General features: G+C 33.6%; 1 protein-coding gene across 2 annotated transcripts; it reads left to right on the top strand.

Moving 5' to 3' along the window:
• Positions 1-456: 456 nt before the first annotated feature.
• LOC110114539 (beta-1,3-galactosyltransferase GALT1-like) lies at positions 457-17,450 on the top strand. 2 transcript variants are annotated; one of them, XM_020847454.2, is made up of 9 exons: positions 457-756; positions 3,282-3,416; positions 4,501-5,432; positions 5,607-5,842; positions 5,953-6,234; positions 10,850-10,978; positions 11,072-11,251; positions 16,285-16,392; positions 16,849-17,450. In XM_020847454.2, exons 3-9 carry the CDS (start codon positions 4,652-4,654, stop codon positions 17,056-17,058), a joined length of 1,926 nt encoding a protein of 641 aa, XP_020703113.1. In that variant the 5' UTR covers positions 457-756; positions 3,282-3,416; positions 4,501-4,651; the 3' UTR covers positions 17,059-17,450. The 2 variants fall into 2 exon arrangements, with proteins under 2 accessions (XP_020703113.1, XP_020703115.1); XM_020847456.2 differs by lacking the exon at positions 3,282-3,416.
• The last annotated feature ends 348 nt before the right edge of the window (positions 17,451-17,798 follow it).

Raw genomic sequence — 17,798 nt, 5'->3', positions numbered from 1 at the left:
ATTAAAAAAATATTAGTATTTTTTTTTTCTAAAATTTGCTTTTGAAAGATTTTTACTTCTTATTTTCTCAACCAAAAAATTAACAGTGTTTTACCCTCTTACCTAAGGAGCCGTTATTCGTAGGCAAACAAAACTCGGTACCGAGGTGTACCGAGTTTTTTGAAAAACTCGGTATACCTCGGTACCGCGCTTTTTTTACCTACGATCGGATATTTCTTGCATCCGGTCAACCGAACGAAATAAAAGTTCCTTACCTAAGAGTCTAATACTATAGCAGCTTAGGCGCCTACAATAAGTATTAATTATAATTATTCAACGAGGCTCATCTTGACTGGGATTAGCCGGCAAAAAATGAAAAAAAATAGCAGAAAATTTTGAAAATAATGGGAAGCGCTTAATAGAGGAAAAATAACCGGGTAAGTTTATTGCCAGTCAACTGCCGGGGAGATTAGATTGCAACCGCTCGGTTAAACTTTGAAAGGAAAAGCTCAAAAGCTTGATCTTCAATGAGACAAATTTATTGCGCTAACTTTTTCACTCTCCCTGCTATGGCGTAGAGTTCAAGTTATTCTTCGTCCATCTCTCTCTTGATTGAAGTGGATCAAAGCTTACTCCTTTTCCTCACTCTCTCTCTCTCTCACAGAGACGGACAAACACAAGACACAGGAATTCGTACAGAAATGCGGTGTGGATCTGAAGCGGCATTGGCTTTGTTTCTTATGCTTTGGTTTTTCTAAACAAAGGCGGCATTTTGAGGTAGATTTCGTTCGGCATTTCGGCTATTTTGTTCTGTTTCTGTTTTGCCTTCTCTCGGCACACATGAGGGGGTATTCTTAATTAACTTCGTGGGCTTGTAGCGTTTTGCTCATCTTATATATCTCCATGTTTACGTCTTCTGTCCGAGAAATAAATGATGTTATTGTATTTTTGAAATTGGAAATATAGTTCTAATTTATGTTTTGTCCATGTTTATTTTGTTTACTCTAATCTTGGAATGCTTGAAGATTATTATTCTGGAAACTTTGGAACTGTTGGTTCTTTTTGGAATTAGTAAGTGCTTAGTCAAAATTTCTTTTTTTTATTTAGGTCAAATTAGGGTTTTACATAGAAAGATCTGGGAACTGGGTCTTCTGGTTGAATCTGTGGTTTACAGTCCAAGTTGGATTGTGTAGGGATGAAGTAATAAGGTTTTAAGTTTGAAATGGCAGTAAATCTGGTGTTTGGGCGTAGTCTTTTTCTTGGATTTTTGTTTTCTGGGTTAGTTTTGGTGTTTTTAATTTTTTTAGGTCTGAAAATTCTGTGGAGAAAGACGAAGGCTGGAAGGAGGGGTTTCATGGTTAAAATACTGCAGTTGCTAACTTGCTATAATTAGAAACATTTATTAGTTTTTGCATGTATTCCTTTCTGTGTTCAATTTCTCTTAGTTTCTGTTGCGTGCTTGGAGGGAATGTAGTTGACAGCAAGGTTCTAATGGTGAAAGTTTCTTTGCTTGAAGCCAAGTTCTGCACACCAGCGACCAAAATCTAGGGCTCAATGGCCATCCCAAAGATTTTCAACTCGAGCAAACCCTTCGAAACTCAATTCAGTAGCTTGGGCTTGGTAATGCTGTTCGGTTCGAGAATAGGTCTTTGATTAATAATACTGATAACTAAGGGGGGTCTTGAAGGTTGGAGACAAATTTCAATGATTCAAAGGGGAAGTCTTTGGCAATTGGTGGCTCTCCTCAAATTTCCAAAGCTCTCTTCATGAACAAGAAAGACTAAAAAACCAAAATAATCGACTTTAAGGCTTAATTCAAGATTTGATTAGTCGCTCTTTTTTAATATGGAAAAAAGTTGAATGATACTTATCTAAAACAGTTGATTGTGATCACACCTAACAAATTTGTTAAAATAATTAGTAGAGTAATTATGGAATGCCTCAGGACCCTTCGTCCATTTTATTCAAAAAGGTGCTACTTGTTAAAGGTGCTCAATTCTCATTTGGGAATTGTGAAGAGGCCAATGGTGATTAGCTTCCCTTGGTACCACAGTAGCTTCTAACACATAAAAGAGAATGCTGGAAATTAGGCGCATCGTTATATCCTCATAGTGATAGTTCGAAATTTCATGCATTGGATCAACAGATAATTTTTTAAAATGAGTGTCATTAACTTATTCAAATCTTGTAAATACAGACTCTCTTGCTCCCTAAAAGATATTAGATTTTGCCTAGTTTTACAAAAGCAATTTGAAGGTTTTGTTATAGTTTCGAGAAGTCTTTTTTATTGCTTGCAAGTAATTGAAGGCACACCAACAATAAACGTGGCCTGCGCCTTTCGTTGTTGATCGTGCCATTTATAGCCTTAGTGTAGCCCCATGATTGTTGGTTATGATACTGTTGGAAAACACTAGCTGAAGTTCTTGAAAAAGATGATGTCTGAGCTCGGCCAAGAGTCATATTTGCAGGGTTTAACAGGGAATGATTGTCATTCAACAAATTCTTTAGATTATTGTAGTGTTCATATTAAGATTTGTGTTGGTTGTCCTCAAGATTCATGCTTTTGTATGGTATTTTGTAAACCAAAGTTTTTAAATTATAATTCTAAATATTCACTAGAGTCAACACCAAAACTTATTGTGTACTTACATATATGATTAAACAAGTATTAATATTTTGAATTTGAAGTTGAATTTAATATGAGCTCATATATGAACCAAATTTGTGTTAGAATCTAAATTTCTGTGATTTTGAAACAGAATAGTTCATGCATATTAATTTAAATTAATTGAACAACATGACACAGTTACTCTGTAAGGGGTTATTTGTTGATGTTATCACTATGATTATAATTCAAACCAATACCTATGATATGAGGTTTGGTTTTTCATATGCGCAAACTCCTATAGTTAATTATCTGATAGGAAACACTTGAAGATCTCAAGTGAAACATAACGATCTTGACGAAATTAGCTAGAATACTCAACAAGTAGAGGAAAAATCAAAGAAAAACAGCCCATTTTATTGTGAAATATCAATTAATGAAAGAAAATCTTTCTTTGAATGCGTAAATAATTTTTAAAATGTAAAAGAACAATGAGTGCTTGGTAAAATCTTTCTTTGAATGCGTAAATAATTTTTCATTTTTTGAGATTATAATCCTTAATCACGTGTTGCTTGGAGTATTGCACAAGAAATAATGTCTTTGTTCGAGTATGAAAATTGCTTATCAACTATTTTTTTTTTTCTTTCTTCTCTTCTTTTTTTTCTTTGTTGACCTTCGTACCATCTTCATCTTGCAGTGCTTGAGTGTGTTGGGAACTTGACTAATCACCTTGATTATGGTCTAAAAAGGGGCCCCTCAACAGTACTAAGATTTATTGGAAGTCTACGAGGCCCTGGACAAGTCAGAAGCTGCTTTGATTTTTCAAAATGATGTAAAATGACCCTTTAAAATATCTAAAAAATTGGCCTATCCTTGTTTTTACTTGCTCATACAGATGGCCTTATATTTATATTCTCATATATGATGCTTTAAGTGGCCAAACTAAGTACTAGAAATGATAATTAAGTAGTTGGTCAGCCACATGCATGACTTCTAGAACCACTCCGTGTGGACCTTTTTTTTTTTCAGCGATGCTTATAAAGAGAGGGAGGCAAACTAAGCTTCAAAATTTTTTAAAATCTGGATTTAAAAAATTCTAATGCCTTGAAAAGATGATTTGTAGATTTTTTCCCCTTATTTTGGCATTCCTTCTAGTGATGTAGTGCTCTTGGTTGTTGCATTTACGGCCTAATCACACCAATAACAACTAAAGATGAAGATTGAAGACCCCTTTTATAAAAAAAATGTTTAGGAAATAGTAAAATATCCAAAATACCATTAATAAAGTACTTTAGAATATTGAAAATCTTTGATGGACTCAAGCCCCGAAACCCAAAGAGGGTGGTTCCCAAACCCACAACAACCTTACTGTGAAAGTCTATCTAATGTTAAGATTGCACAAGGTGTATTTCTAGTAAAAAATTAGGCTCCATGAGTCGACATCCTTTAGTTGAATGGGATGACATGCAATTAAATAAAACAATCAGTTAGAGCTGATTAAGTTTTATCTTATTTAGGCTGGAAATGACATCAATATATCCAAAATTTCCCTCCCAAAACTCCTCCTTGGCCCCCGTCGAATGAGCTCGCTCCGCTCGGTTCCGCCCGCCCTGTTGGTTTCCGCCTCGAGTAGGTGTGGACCGGTCCGGTTTGGACCGGTCCAGCCGGTTCAAGTGCCGGCCTAACAAGCACACGATGAAAAGAGTTGCAAATTTTGGATTCAAAATAGGCATTTTACATCATATATATAAAATGTGTGTGTGTGTGTTTGTTTTTCTATTCTTAATCCTTGAATCTTTGTACAGTCTGAATGATGCATTTGTCTTCTCACAAAGTAAATCATTTTTGAAATTTCTTTTGCTTGAATTAGAGTGATCTATCATACTGATATTATTGTTTTCTTGCTGAATTTGCAGTGTGACATTCAACGATGAGTTTTTTGGCATACCTTATTGCATATTTTCCAATTCCAACTGCCTTGCTGATGGCTATTGATCAGTCATTAAACCTGAGTGCTTGAAGCTCAGTTTCAACCTCAAAGTACTGGTAAAAGAGAGTTCATGAAACATGAAGAAATGTTTCAGAGGTCTCATTATTCTAACATCCTTCTTTGCCATCTTTACATTCCTGCTGTTGAGATATGTCATTGTGAAAAACCCATTAGTAGAAATTTCGTTTCCGAGCCCTTACCATCGAAATAACTCTGAACATCTTTATTGGATGACTGGTGGAGGAAATGTGCTGGTTTCTCAGAATCCAAAGAATGAATCCGAAGTAGTCTCAACTGGTTCCTTAATGTCACAACTTTCCATACCACATAATCTTTCAAATGAAGAAGAGGTTTCTCTGCAGACATGGAAACATATGGCACACTTGGTCAATCAGTCTAAAGGCTTACCTCAGGCAGTTGAGGCTGTCAAGGAAGCTGTTACTGCATGGGAAGATCTCAGGGGATCAATTGAAGATGAAAAATTAGAAAGGTCAGGTAATAGAAGTAAAAGCAAAGGGCGGAAAGAGCAGCAGTGTCCCTATTTTATTATAAGGATGAATGTTTCAGAAATTTCAAATAGTGATTTCAGGCTAAGGATTCCTTGCGGACTGGTTCAGGGGTCTTCCCTGACTATCATTGGCACGCCTGATGGAATTCTAGGAAATTTCAAGATTGATCTGTTGGGAACGGCTATACCAGGTGAACAAGATCCTCCCATAATCCTGCATTACAATGTCCGGCTTCATGGTGATAAAATCACAGAGGATCCAGTAATTGTTCAAAATACTTGGACTTCAGCTCATGATTGGGGTCTGGAGGAGCGTTGCCCTTTTCCAGATACTGAAAATAACCAAAAAGGTACTATCTATAAGTATGATCTGCACGTTTGGTTTGTTTAAAATGATTGGACAGAGCTTATTTCTTCAAACATCTAAAGTACTCTATTCCTGTAAGATATATTAGTTCTAGATTCTTGTTACATTTTATATTTGTAAAGTACGTCTTCACTCATGAATCAGTTCTTTATGACAGTGGATGATTTACATCAATGCAGTAAAGCTGTGGGTGAAGATGATGAGCACATCTTTGCATCAAAAATATCTTCTAATTCTTCAGCAGTGAACCCTTCTAAAAAGAAAGTTGTTAAACCTAGAAGATATTTTCCCTTTAAGCAAGGGTATCTTGCTGTCTCTACCCTGAGAATAGGGGCTGAAGGGATCCAGATGAGTGTTAATGGGAAGCATATAACTTCTTTTGCTTTTCGTGAGGTATTTTCAGCGCCACAATGCTCTTTTTCAAAGCTTCAAAATCTGAGAGCTCTTTCTAACTCTGCCCTTGGTGAATTGGTTCTTTTTTCTGTTTCCTTCTGTGAAAGTAGACATTGGAGCCATGGCTTGTTAATGAAGCAAGGATTTCAGGTGACATTAAACTGCTCTCTATCCTTGCAAGTGGTTTGCCAACTTCTGAGGATTTTGAGCATGTTGCTGACTTGGAGTCTCTCAAGTCTGTTATTTTGCCGATTCATAAAGGCATAGATCTCTTCATTGGTGTATTTTCCACTGCAAATAATTTCATGCGGAGAATGGCTGTTAGGAGAACTTGGATGCAATATGATGCTGTGCGATCTAGAGCTGTTGCTGTACGTTTTTTTGTTGGTCTGGTAAGCAATTAGTGATGTTCTTGTGTCTACTTTATTATCATTACTTGATGAAATTCCAGTTCTCATTTTATGTAACATCTTCATTTAGCTGGTTGCGGATTATTTTAGATTTTGACTCGCATTTTAAAATTGAATTCATTTCATTAATTTATGCTTGTTTTATAAATAAACTTAAACTTAGATTGTTTGGACCAGTACAATTAAGTATAGAACATGCACTCATTAGATTTGTAGTTAAAATTAGTGTCAAAGGATTAAGAAGGAAAATAATAGACGTAAGACATAATATACATGAATAGATGTTAACAAATGTGAGGTTGGTTATGTAAATCATTCAAATTCTCATTTAAATTTAATAAAAAAAATATTTTTAATACTTCATAACCAAGTCTTTTTAGGTCTACCTTGACTTTCTTAGATATGATATATCTACTCTCCTAGTAGGATCATTGAAAGGCCAACGTCTTGTGTGACCAAACCATCTAAGGCTACTCTCTCTAATCTTATCTGTTGCTGGAGCTACTCCAACTTTTTCACGTATATACTCATTCCGCATTTTGTCTCTAAGTGTAAAGCCACTCATCCACATGACCATCCTCATCTCTGCAACACTTAACTCAATTTTATGCTTATCTTCTAATGGCTAATATTTAGATAAGGCTATAAATAAACTAAGGTTCAATAAGCTACTCGTGGCTTGGCTTGATTATAGCTCATTTGTGATAGTTTGATTAAGTAATCAAACAAGCTTAAATATTTTTTTTTTTTAAATATTTTATGGTTAAATAAAACACTGCCATTGTTGGGTAGCAAATCGTGGATGGAAAAAATAAAGGATTGCTTAGGCAGCCGACAACCGGCATAAAACTTGTCAAACAATCATGACATAAATCATTTAATACTTTGTATTAAACTAGGGAGTCCCATGGAAACAACACATTTTATGGTCTGAATACAACAAGAACTGTGCAAGGGTCATTGCACCGACGCCCAATGCAGTATTAAATAAGCAAGAAATTTCACATCATAAGTGAATGTGGGCAAATAAGCTAGTCATTTAAATTAGAATTAAGATACGATTTTAAAATATAAGTTCTCTTACAGGTAAATTAATAAAATTAATAAATATAATGATTTATGGAAAAATAAATATTCTATGCATTCAGAAAATTTAATGGGTCGAAGAGATGACCAAGGAGATTGATAAGTTAGGATTTAAAGTATGATTTTTAGGTAGGAGTCGTGCTATAAATAATATAGGTGTGATTATGATAAGAGTTTGAAGGATAATATTATAAAAATTAATAGAATTGAAGATTGAATTATAATTTTAAAGATTGTTGTTGATGCTAAAATTATTTATATTACAAAGGCTTATGCTTATCTAGTATGTTTGGATATGCGCTTAAAATTAAAATTTTAGAATGATTTAGAAGAATTAATACAAATGATACATCTTTTTTTGGAGGAGATTTAAATTGTTGTAGAGTAGTAGATGATTTTAAAAGTATTTATGATGACTATAAGTTTGGAGCGACTAATGAAGGACTCTATTAGATTTTGTTCTAGCTTATAATTATGTAGTTACTAATACTTAGTTTAATAAAAGAGAGGAGCATCTCATCACTTATAATAATGAATATAGTAAAACTCATATTGATTATTTCATTATAAAAAATAGATCTTTTAGATTGCAAAGATTGTAAAGTCATTATGTGTGAAAATTTATGTACCATCATTGTTTATTAGTTTTGGACTTTTGAGATAAAGAGACAGAATATAAAAAATAAAATAAAAGACTATCTTAAGATTAGATGTGGACATTAAAAGAATGCCAATAAAAATGTTTTTGAGAGTAATGTTCAAGGTCTTAAGATTTTGATTGTGTATGACGAGACTAATATTATGTGAGAAAAATTAGCAAAAGATATTAAGAGTATTGCAAACTATGTGCTTGTAGCATCAAAATGAAGGGCTTCTAATAGTACAAGTAGTTGGTGGAATCAAAACATACAAGAGAAAAAAAAGCTTTATTATAAAAATTTGTTTCGTTGCAAAAATTTTAAAAATTCAAATAGATCTAGAGGGGCCCGAAAAGAGTCTAAGAAAGCAATATGTGATGCAAATAATTTAGTTTTTAATGATTTATATAATAGATTAGATAGCCAAATAAAGAGACAGGAGAAGTAAAAATCTAGTTTAAGTGGAGTGCATTAGGATGAAGATTAAAAAGTCTTTTTATTAGGAATAGATAGTCAACATAGGTGGATGTGATATTTCAATAAATTTTTTAATAAAGATTGTGAGAATACAACTGACTTTAATGACCTTAGTATCCTAAATAAAAATAAAAACTTTTGTTTTTATCATCGAACTATTAAATATTTAAAAATAATTGTTGAAAAGAAATTGGAACGATTGATATTCTAATAGAGGTCTGAAAATATTTAGAAGTTGAAGAAATTTCTTGACTTACAAAATTTTTTAATGTTATTTTGAAGACTAAAAAGATGTCAGATAATTGGAGAACGAGTGTGTTAGTTTTTATTTTTAAGAATAAAGATGATGCAATAAAGGAATTAAGTTAATGTGTCATACATTAAAATTATGGAAGAGAGTAATTGAGCATATGTTATGACGTGATGTTAATATTTCTTAAAATTAATTTGGATTCATGTCGGGTAGATCTACTATGGAAGTTATACATTTATTAGGAGATTTGATGGAGAAGTTTAGATAGTATAAGGAAGATCTACATATGATATTTATTGATTTAGAGAAAACATATGATAAAATCCCAAAATAAGTTCTCTAGATAGTTCTAGAAAAAAAAGGTTTAAAAATACTTATATTCAAGTCATTAAGGAAATATATGCAAGAGTTGTTACTTGTATTGAAACACATGGTGGTTTGATCAAGTATTTTCCTATTTTAGTTGGATTACGTCAAGGATTAGCTTTACGCCCATATCTTTTTGCTTTAATCATGGATATTCTTTCTAGACATTTATAAGAGGATGTACCTTGATGAATTATTTTTTGCTTATGATATTCTTCTTGTTGTTCTTATTGATAAGACTAGAGAGGGAGTTGAAGAAAAACTTGAATTATGGTGGTCAATCGTAGAGTTTAAAGGTTTTTGTTTGAGTAAATTTAAAATCATGGAGTATAATTTTATTAGTAATAGATCTAGTGGGGGGATTTTGACTTTTGATGATCAAGTCATTGAAGAGAGTACACGTTTTAGATTGTAACAATATGAATTTCTAAAAATAATTAGAATTAAAAAAAAAATCTGAATTCATGCTTGAATTGCAGCGTAGTGGAGAGAAACAGAAAAAGCCGTTTTTTAGCGGTCGGGTCGCTTTGCCTCTTTTGTAGAAAATGCTCAGATCACTGTAGGTGATTCTAATTTTGTCTCTATCTTCAAAGACTTTAATTTTAACTTTGATTCCCCATAGAACTAATTTTATTACTTTTTCCTTGGATTTATTGAACTTCACCGCACAATTTTTTTATTTTATTGTATTGATTATCCTTGACATTTTAACTATAACATTTATTGAATTTCACATGGTAAAATGAAATTTACTATAGTTTGTACTATTTTTATTGATTAAATAACTAATATTTTTACTATAAGCATACTGTTAATATAAACATTAGAAATAAATGTGGATATGTAGTTGAGTAATAGTCGACTGTTATTATTATTATAATATCTCTTTTGTAGAAAATGCTCAGATCACTGTAGGTGATTCTAATTCTGTCTCTATCTTCAAAGACTTTAATTTTAACTTTGATTCCCCATAGAACTAATTTTATTACTTTTTCCTTGGATTTATTGAACTTCACCGCACATTTTTTTGTATTTTATTGTATTGATTATCCTTGACACGCGTGAGGACAAATAAAAGCTGATTTCATTGATGTTGGTTGGAGACTGATTGACCTGTATAAGATGCGGGCCGACAGACTTTCCTTTAAATACTGTAATTTGGTGTATTCTATATTGATTCATGTATAGTGATTTAGAGTTATAAGGAGATAATTACTGTGCAAATGAGCAAAGAGTGACGACTTTGTTTATTAAGCCAACGGGATATTGATACAGATTATTGCTTATTGGTAAAACACTGCTTAAACTAAGACATCTTACTTGTTTAGTGTGACTACTAAAATACATTTTATTGATTCATTGTTACCGTATGATTTTACTATTTTACAAGATGTGGCCCGACAAAACTTCTTTTTTTATTTTTTATTTAATATTTTTTTTTCATCATCAATTTTTTTTTTTATTATTTGGACCTTTCTTTTTTATTCTCCAAGCTCATTCTTTGCGACTTGTAATAGATGTTGCTCAATATAATTTACAAAGAGTAGTATTAACTCACGCAAACACTCTGCATCAAAAATAACATGCCAGCCTTATAGGAAACGACTTTGTTAACAATACAGCCGCACATCTTTTATGGTTCTTTTTTGTCAACATGAGAATTATTTTAGCCTTGTAACTTTGAAAACTAAATAAAGATCTCCGCAAATTCAAGTTTTGTGGTCGAAGAACTAGCTTTAAAGCTCGGATCGAAAGATAAATTTCTGATTTCTTACAGCATAAAAACCAACTGGTGAATGAGCAACTATGGAATGAAGCGCGCACTTATGGAGACATTCAGTTGATGCCTTTTGTTGATTATTACAGCTTGATTACATTAAAAACTGTAGCCATATGCCTTTACGGGGTAAATCTCTCTATCCTACATCCGAATTAAATTATTTTGTTTGGTTTTCCAATATTCAATCTTCCTGAATACCCTTCATGTTTCTTAGTGTAGATAAATATTGTATCAGCCAAGTATGTTATGAAGACAGATGATGATGCTTTTGTCCGCATCGATGAAGTGCTTTCTTCTTTGAATAGTACGAATGTCACTCGCGGGCTGTTATATGGTAAGATCAACAACGATGATCAACCTAATAGAGACCCCGACAGCAAGTGGTATATAAGCCCCGAGGTAGCTTTTCTTACCGACGACGGTATTATTAAGCATAGATAATATTTCTGAATTCTGATTGAAAATCTTTGAAACAAGTTCTCCACCAAAGTTATGCAATTTTTAGCTGCTTGACATCGTGTTGCTAAAACTTTCTCTGGCCTTCAAGAAATTTATGTTCTATGCATAGAACCTAGGTTGCGGTAGATGCCTTTGGTTATGACATTATTAGCATCATATAAAGGAAAATTTTATGTAAGGTTAACTTGACTTGATCAGAATGATCTTTATAATTGTTGTGTGCTGGAACATTCACGACGGTAGAGAGTATTTATCATTCTTCCTTTGTACAAAGATTCACGCACACACAGATAAGAGAAAGAGGTACAATAATCATAAGAGACATCGAATTTTTACGTGAAAAACTCAGGAAAGGTAAAAACCGCAGGCTCTTGCCCAATTAAAATTATTCCACTAGTGGTTGTTGTTGATTACAAATGATGCTCTTCCTCGGGGAAGGTGTTGACTTACTCTAGCAAATGTACGTCGTATAAGGCAAATTACATGGTTGGAGTTAATAAGAATCCAATGACATGAGAGATATTCTAAATAGAATGTTGGCATATTCATTTGGTCGATAGGACCATAGTCGGGTGACGGTGGTCGGAGGGACCATAGTCGATGAGCGACAGAAGTTGGAAGGACTATAGTCGATGGGCGACAAAGGTTGAATGAATGTAGTCTGGCGATGGTGGTGTCACAATCCAACCCCATATGACGCGGGCACAAATACAGGTCACAACGTTTTGGATGGTGACAGAACAGAGGCGGAATAGAACAAACCAAAATCTTGATTTGAAGAAATATTAGATATTAGACACCCGAACTTCTAAATTTTTTTCTACTATACAGAAATTTACTCATCTTCAAAAATTTCTCTTGTTATTTATCTACAAAAATATACAGTATAGATTCTTGCTAGAACAGTTCCTTGCAATGGACATACACGAGGCAAGACATACAAAAGTGTCAGGACTATAAAAAAAAAGTCTAAAACAAAAATAGAAAAGGTATCTATACCCCAGTTAACATAGAAAATCGATCTTAGCTACACAATCTGCCCTTTTCCCCTACCCTAACCTGAAAATGAAATGCAAAATACAGAATGAGATACAATAGCTTAGCAGGTTACATTACCCAAATCATTTTTTAATAACTATAAAATCAATAACTTAAAATAAAGCAATTATTCCTAGCTTAATAGTAACCTTACAATAAAGGATCGATAACTAGTCATGTTACAGAATATTATGTAAAGTATGTTGAACGGAATATAAATAAGCATACAATGCATAACATAAAGTAACAAAACTCCATCCCTTATGTCTCTCATTTAAAACTCCAGACCCTTTGGCCTCCCATTCAGAAGTTTTGGCCCTCAGGCCTTCAAGTGCTCTCAGCACATTTAGAATTTTCGCAACAGAATTTCGTGGATATATAATAGAACTCTAAATAAAACTCCCTCAAAACTCCTCTGATACATACAAAATATCATTAAAAAATGCACAATATATAAGTTATTTCTTGTGACATTACAGTTAAGAACATAAATTGGACTATTTATAGAATTTCAGAGATTTGCCCCATGGACAACATTTTAGCAGTCAGACCCAACACAGTGCAGCTAAATTTTACGGACTCAGAATTCTACTAAATTATCAGTAATTGTGAAGAACTATGTTTTGGGACTTTAATTGTTCTGGTGTAATATTTTCCAGTGTCTTATTATTTTTCTATAATTATAGAAAAGCATTATCACAAAATTACTCGGCCGAAATTTTGTAGAAAAATACTTAAATGTCCAGAACTACATTTTCTACAATATATCAAAAGTTACGCGGTGAAAGTTTTCCCATTTAAAAGCTATCTCAAATTGAACAATAAAAATTTATATTTTAAATTAGGAAAATCTCAAAATTGTCGAATTATTAAAAACTAAGATATGCAAAATACAACTTATCTCAAGCCAAATAACTTTCAGAATTGAGCTGTCATCAAAAAATGATTTGAAGCAACCCAAAACTTTTTTCTCTCTCTATAAATCCTTCTCTCTCTAATCGACTACTTTGATTGGGTGAAATGGCTTGATTTAATGGAAATATATATTTTTAATAAAAAAAATTAGGCCGAGCGTCGCAGTGACAAATCATGCTCGCCGTTGCGCCACCCCCGGTGCCTCAACATAAATTTATTTGCAAAATTTCAGAGAGCTCAGTGCCGCAGCGTTGCCTACTCAGGCGTTGTGGTGCCCTAGGAGAAAAAAATTTAGATTTTACAAACATGCGCACAGACTCTCGGAACTCATTTCAGAACACATGCATACAAAACTTTTTCAAACACATGCAGATAGGTTCAAATGTAGATATCTAGTGAGTTACCTTTTTTTTTCAAATCAAGTCATAACAGGTGCAATTATATCATAATTTAGTAGGTGTTACAATTCTTCCCTCAGAAAAATATTCTCCTCGACATTTTAGGATTCAGATAAATGGAACAGATTAGTATATAACTTCCTCATCTCAGATTCGTTCTCTTAAGTGGCTTCTCTTTCAGATCTGTGCTTCCACTGCAACTTGAACATTGTAATTTGCTTATTTTTTAATTTTCTAACATCATATGCTAGAATCATTTCTGGTTCTTCCTTGTAGCTCAGATTTGAACGTCCCTCAAGCTCATATGCAAATAATATGTTCCCTGAATTAGATATCCACTTCCTCAGAGAAGACACATGAAATATCATTGTGTATGTTAAACATATGGTTAGACAACAATAACTTGTAAGCATAACTACTAATCATTTTAATAACCTCAATAGGTCCAATATACCTTAGACTTAACTTATTGATTCTTCCAAATCTGTTGACATCCTTTATTGGGTTAACTTTAACATACACAAAATCACATACTAAAAACTTCATAGAACAGTGCTTCAAATCATAATATTTTTTCTGCCTATCATGCACAGCTGATAATCTATCTTGGAGAGACAGACCTTTGTTGTAGCATCATCCACCAAAGCTGGACCTAACAATTGTCTTTCTACCATCTTTGTCCAAGACAAAGGTGTCATGCATTTCTACCATATAGAGCTTCGTAAAGAGTCATACCTATATTTAACTGAAAGCTATTACTATAGGCAAACTCAATCAAAGGAATGTATCCTCCCAGCTTCCATCAAAATGCAGAATACACAACCTCAGAAGGTCCTCCAATATTTGAATAGTGTTGTCAGATTGTCTATTAGTCTATGAATAAAAAGTTGTATTGAAGTGCAATCTCATACTCAAACATTGCTGAATGCCTCCCCATAATTTGGAGGTAAACTGGCCATCAAGATCGGAAATGATAACCTTGGAATACAGTGCAGCCGAATAATGCCCCGTTTATAGATCTGAGCTAAACTGTCTACATAATATGTCTGTCTGATCGAAATGAAATGTGAAGATTTTATTAGACAATCTACCACGATCCATAAAGCATCATGGTCTTACCTAGTCCTAAAAAAAAACTCTTAGCAAAGTTCATTGTTACTTCCTCCCATTTCCACTCTGGAATAGGTAATGATTGCAGAAGACCACCTAGTTGTTGAGGCTCTGTTTTCACTAATTGATAAGCTTCACATTTCAAAACAAAATCCACTATATCTCTCTTTAATTCGGGCCACCAAAACATACCTTTCAGATTGTCTTACATCTTGCTATTTCCTAGATGAGTCGTATTACTTGAATAATGTGCCTCATGCAGAATCTCGATATTCAGATCTCCAATAATAGGAACCCACAATCTATTCTTGCAAAAAATAACACCTGAATTTGATATGCGCAGTGCAATTTTTTTACCCGATTTAATCTACTCAATCAACTTTAGATACTCTATATCTTATTTCTAAGCTTCTTGAATCTTCTCTTATAGAGTAGGTTGAATAATCATTTGAAATAATGTGCGTGAAATGTGAATATGAGTCCATGGATCTCGTGATTTCTAACTCCAGCTTCTATATATCATGAATTAGAGAATCAATAGAAGTAAGCAGAGAAGGTTTGCTGGTGGTGGTTTGACATTGATTGATGGCCCGGGGGAGGTCTAGCTATGATGACCAGCTGACAAACGTTTGATGGCGGTGGTGCTTGGGTGGAGCTCTAGGATACTTGGAGCTTCAAAACCCTCTCCAATCTCTAGCAAAATATCCAAGCCTCCAAACCTCCTCACCTTATGTAGGGAGTAGAGGTATATTTATAGATTTTGAGAGTCACATGTTTTGTAAATATGGAAAAGATCCGTGACAAATTCGGAGTGCTCCATCGAATGACTCATATTGATCCATTGATCATAGTGTTCGTTCAGTATTTAAGTGCCTTAATGACATCAGAATTAAGCAATCTTGGGCTTGTTGGATTCGTCTCGTCAAGCCGCTCGATTCGACTATAAGCATGCCACATTTAGAGATCGTTTGATCATCCAATTAGTATGTTGAAGCTTCCAAATATACTTCAGGCCATTGATTTGAGCCTATTTGGGCTCGAATTGGAACAATTTTGGTGTTATTGGGTTTGTCTTGCCAAGATGTTCAGTTTGACTATAAGTTTGTTGAGATTAAAGTTCGGATGGCTCCTGAATTTAATGTTGAAAGTTTTCAATTCAAATATGCATCCAGATTCTTGGTCAATTCGATTTTTGGCGATGTATCAATAATCATAAAATTTACTTTATATGAGTGCAATACATATTTTTATTATTTATTCACATATTGCACTCATTTGAATACAAATATAATGGCTATAAGCCTATAAAGATCATTATGATCAAATTTAAGTCATAATATCCTAACCCAAAATTTCTCCCTATACAGTATCTCCAAAAACAGATGTTATACTGCTTACATGTGGATTTAAATTTAGAAGTTGTCTGTTGTCATTTTCCTTTTGAAATACGATTGATTTTAGTTTAACCTGCAATTTAAGAGTCCAGGATCTAATGATAGCTAATTTTTAAAGGAATGGCCTGGTCAAACTTATCCTCCATGGGCTCATGGACCGGGCTATGTGGTGTCCAGAGACATAGCAAAAGCTGTCTACAAGCAACATAAGAAAGGTAGATTAAAGGTTAGATGCCTAACTCTTTCTCTTATATGTGTTTCTTTTCATAATTGGTTTTCCTTTTAGCTTAACATGAACTGCTCTCTTTTATATATTTAATTACTATTTTCAACCATTTCTTACCCTCACCAAGGACATAATGTAACAAAATTCAAAAGAAATTGACTGCCTCTGATAGCATACTATTTATTCTTACTGAGGGTTTGTTTGGGACAGTTTTTCTAATGCTTTCTAAAACGATGTTTTAGTTAAAAAATTTCTTGAATTAGAATTTTTTGTTTAAAAAAAAAACTGTTTTAAAAAACAATGAGAAAGTTGTTTCAAACGAAGCCTGAAGCAGACTTGTTCATCTTCTGCTTTTCACCTATCTGAATTATTCAGAATTACATTCCTAGCATCAAATCTTTCCATTGCATTCCATTTTTTTCCTGTAAGAAAACTGAACTGTATAGTGATGTGCAGATGTTCAAATTAGAAGATGTGGCAATGGGCATATGGACAAATAATATGAAGAAAAGAGGGATGGATATTAAATATGTCAATGATGGCAGGATTCTGATTGAAGGGTGTGAGACTGGGTATGTTGTTGCCCATTACCAGCAGCCAAGAGAAATGCTGTGCCTCTGGCAGAAGCTCCAGGAGACGAACCGGGCGAGTTGCTGTGGCGAATAATGAAATCAGCAAGTAGAACTCACTTAACCGTTTTCGACACGTACGGGCTTCATTGCTGCAAACTGATGCCGGATATTCTGACCAAATACGAAGAATCGATGAAATTGATGACAGTGAACCGATTGGACTAACCAGTACTCCTTTTTGTTTTCCCATTTGTTGGCTATCGTTAGGATTTTAGAATTAGATGTGTTATGGAGTGTTCATGCCAAGAGGCTTGTGTTTACTGGTATATGATGGTTAGGCTTAAGAGTGTACAGAAGCAACCCTATTGTAAATATGGTTTATCAGAAGAAATGTTATGATGTTATGTGAAATTTGATTGCTTTTCCTTTTTTTTTTTTTATCTGAAAAATTTTCTGTGAAGTTTTGTAAATCAAATTCTAAAGATGAGAAGCCACAGTAAGGTGATTACTGTTTATATCATTTCATTCAAATTAAGATATTTAATTTGCAGTACTTATTCTTCAATATTACTGAGGATTGTTGATCAAGATAGATTTTAAGTACAAAATTAAAATTTTTGTAATAAAAAGATGCTTTAAGAAGCAGAAAAAAAGCCGTCCCAAATGAAACCTATGTTGCATCATGATTCTAAAGGATCAAAATTAGTACAGACTGCAAGGTTGTTAGTGGGAATTATCTCTACAATTTGAGGTTTGAAATCTAAATCTTGAAGAATTGCATTCATACGGATAACTGAGGTAATTAGGTAGCTAAAACGTTTACATCTGATGTCA

The sequence above is a fragment of the Dendrobium catenatum genome, unplaced genomic scaffold, assembly GCF_001605985.2.
Source record: "Dendrobium catenatum unplaced genomic scaffold, ASM160598v2 fragScaff_scaffold_157, whole genome shotgun sequence".
NCBI classification, from domain to species: Eukaryota; Viridiplantae; Streptophyta; class Magnoliopsida; order Asparagales; family Orchidaceae; genus Dendrobium; species Dendrobium catenatum.
This window is presented reverse-complemented; position numbering and strand designations above follow the sequence as displayed.

Excerpts from the sequence above, each read along its gene's own strand:
- LOC110114539 (XM_020847456.2), top strand. The coding sequence starts at position 4,652 with ATGAAGAAATGTTTCAGAGGTCTCATTATTCTAACATCCTTCTTTGCC. Across the intron at positions 5,433-5,606 it reads TACTGAAAATAACCAAAAAG|TGGATGATTTACATCAATGC; the intron begins GTACTATCTATA and ends TCTTTATGACAG. Across the intron at positions 10,979-11,071 it reads TAGCCATATGCCTTTACGGG|ATAAATATTGTATCAGCCAA; the intron begins GTAAATCTCTCT and ends TTCTTAGTGTAG.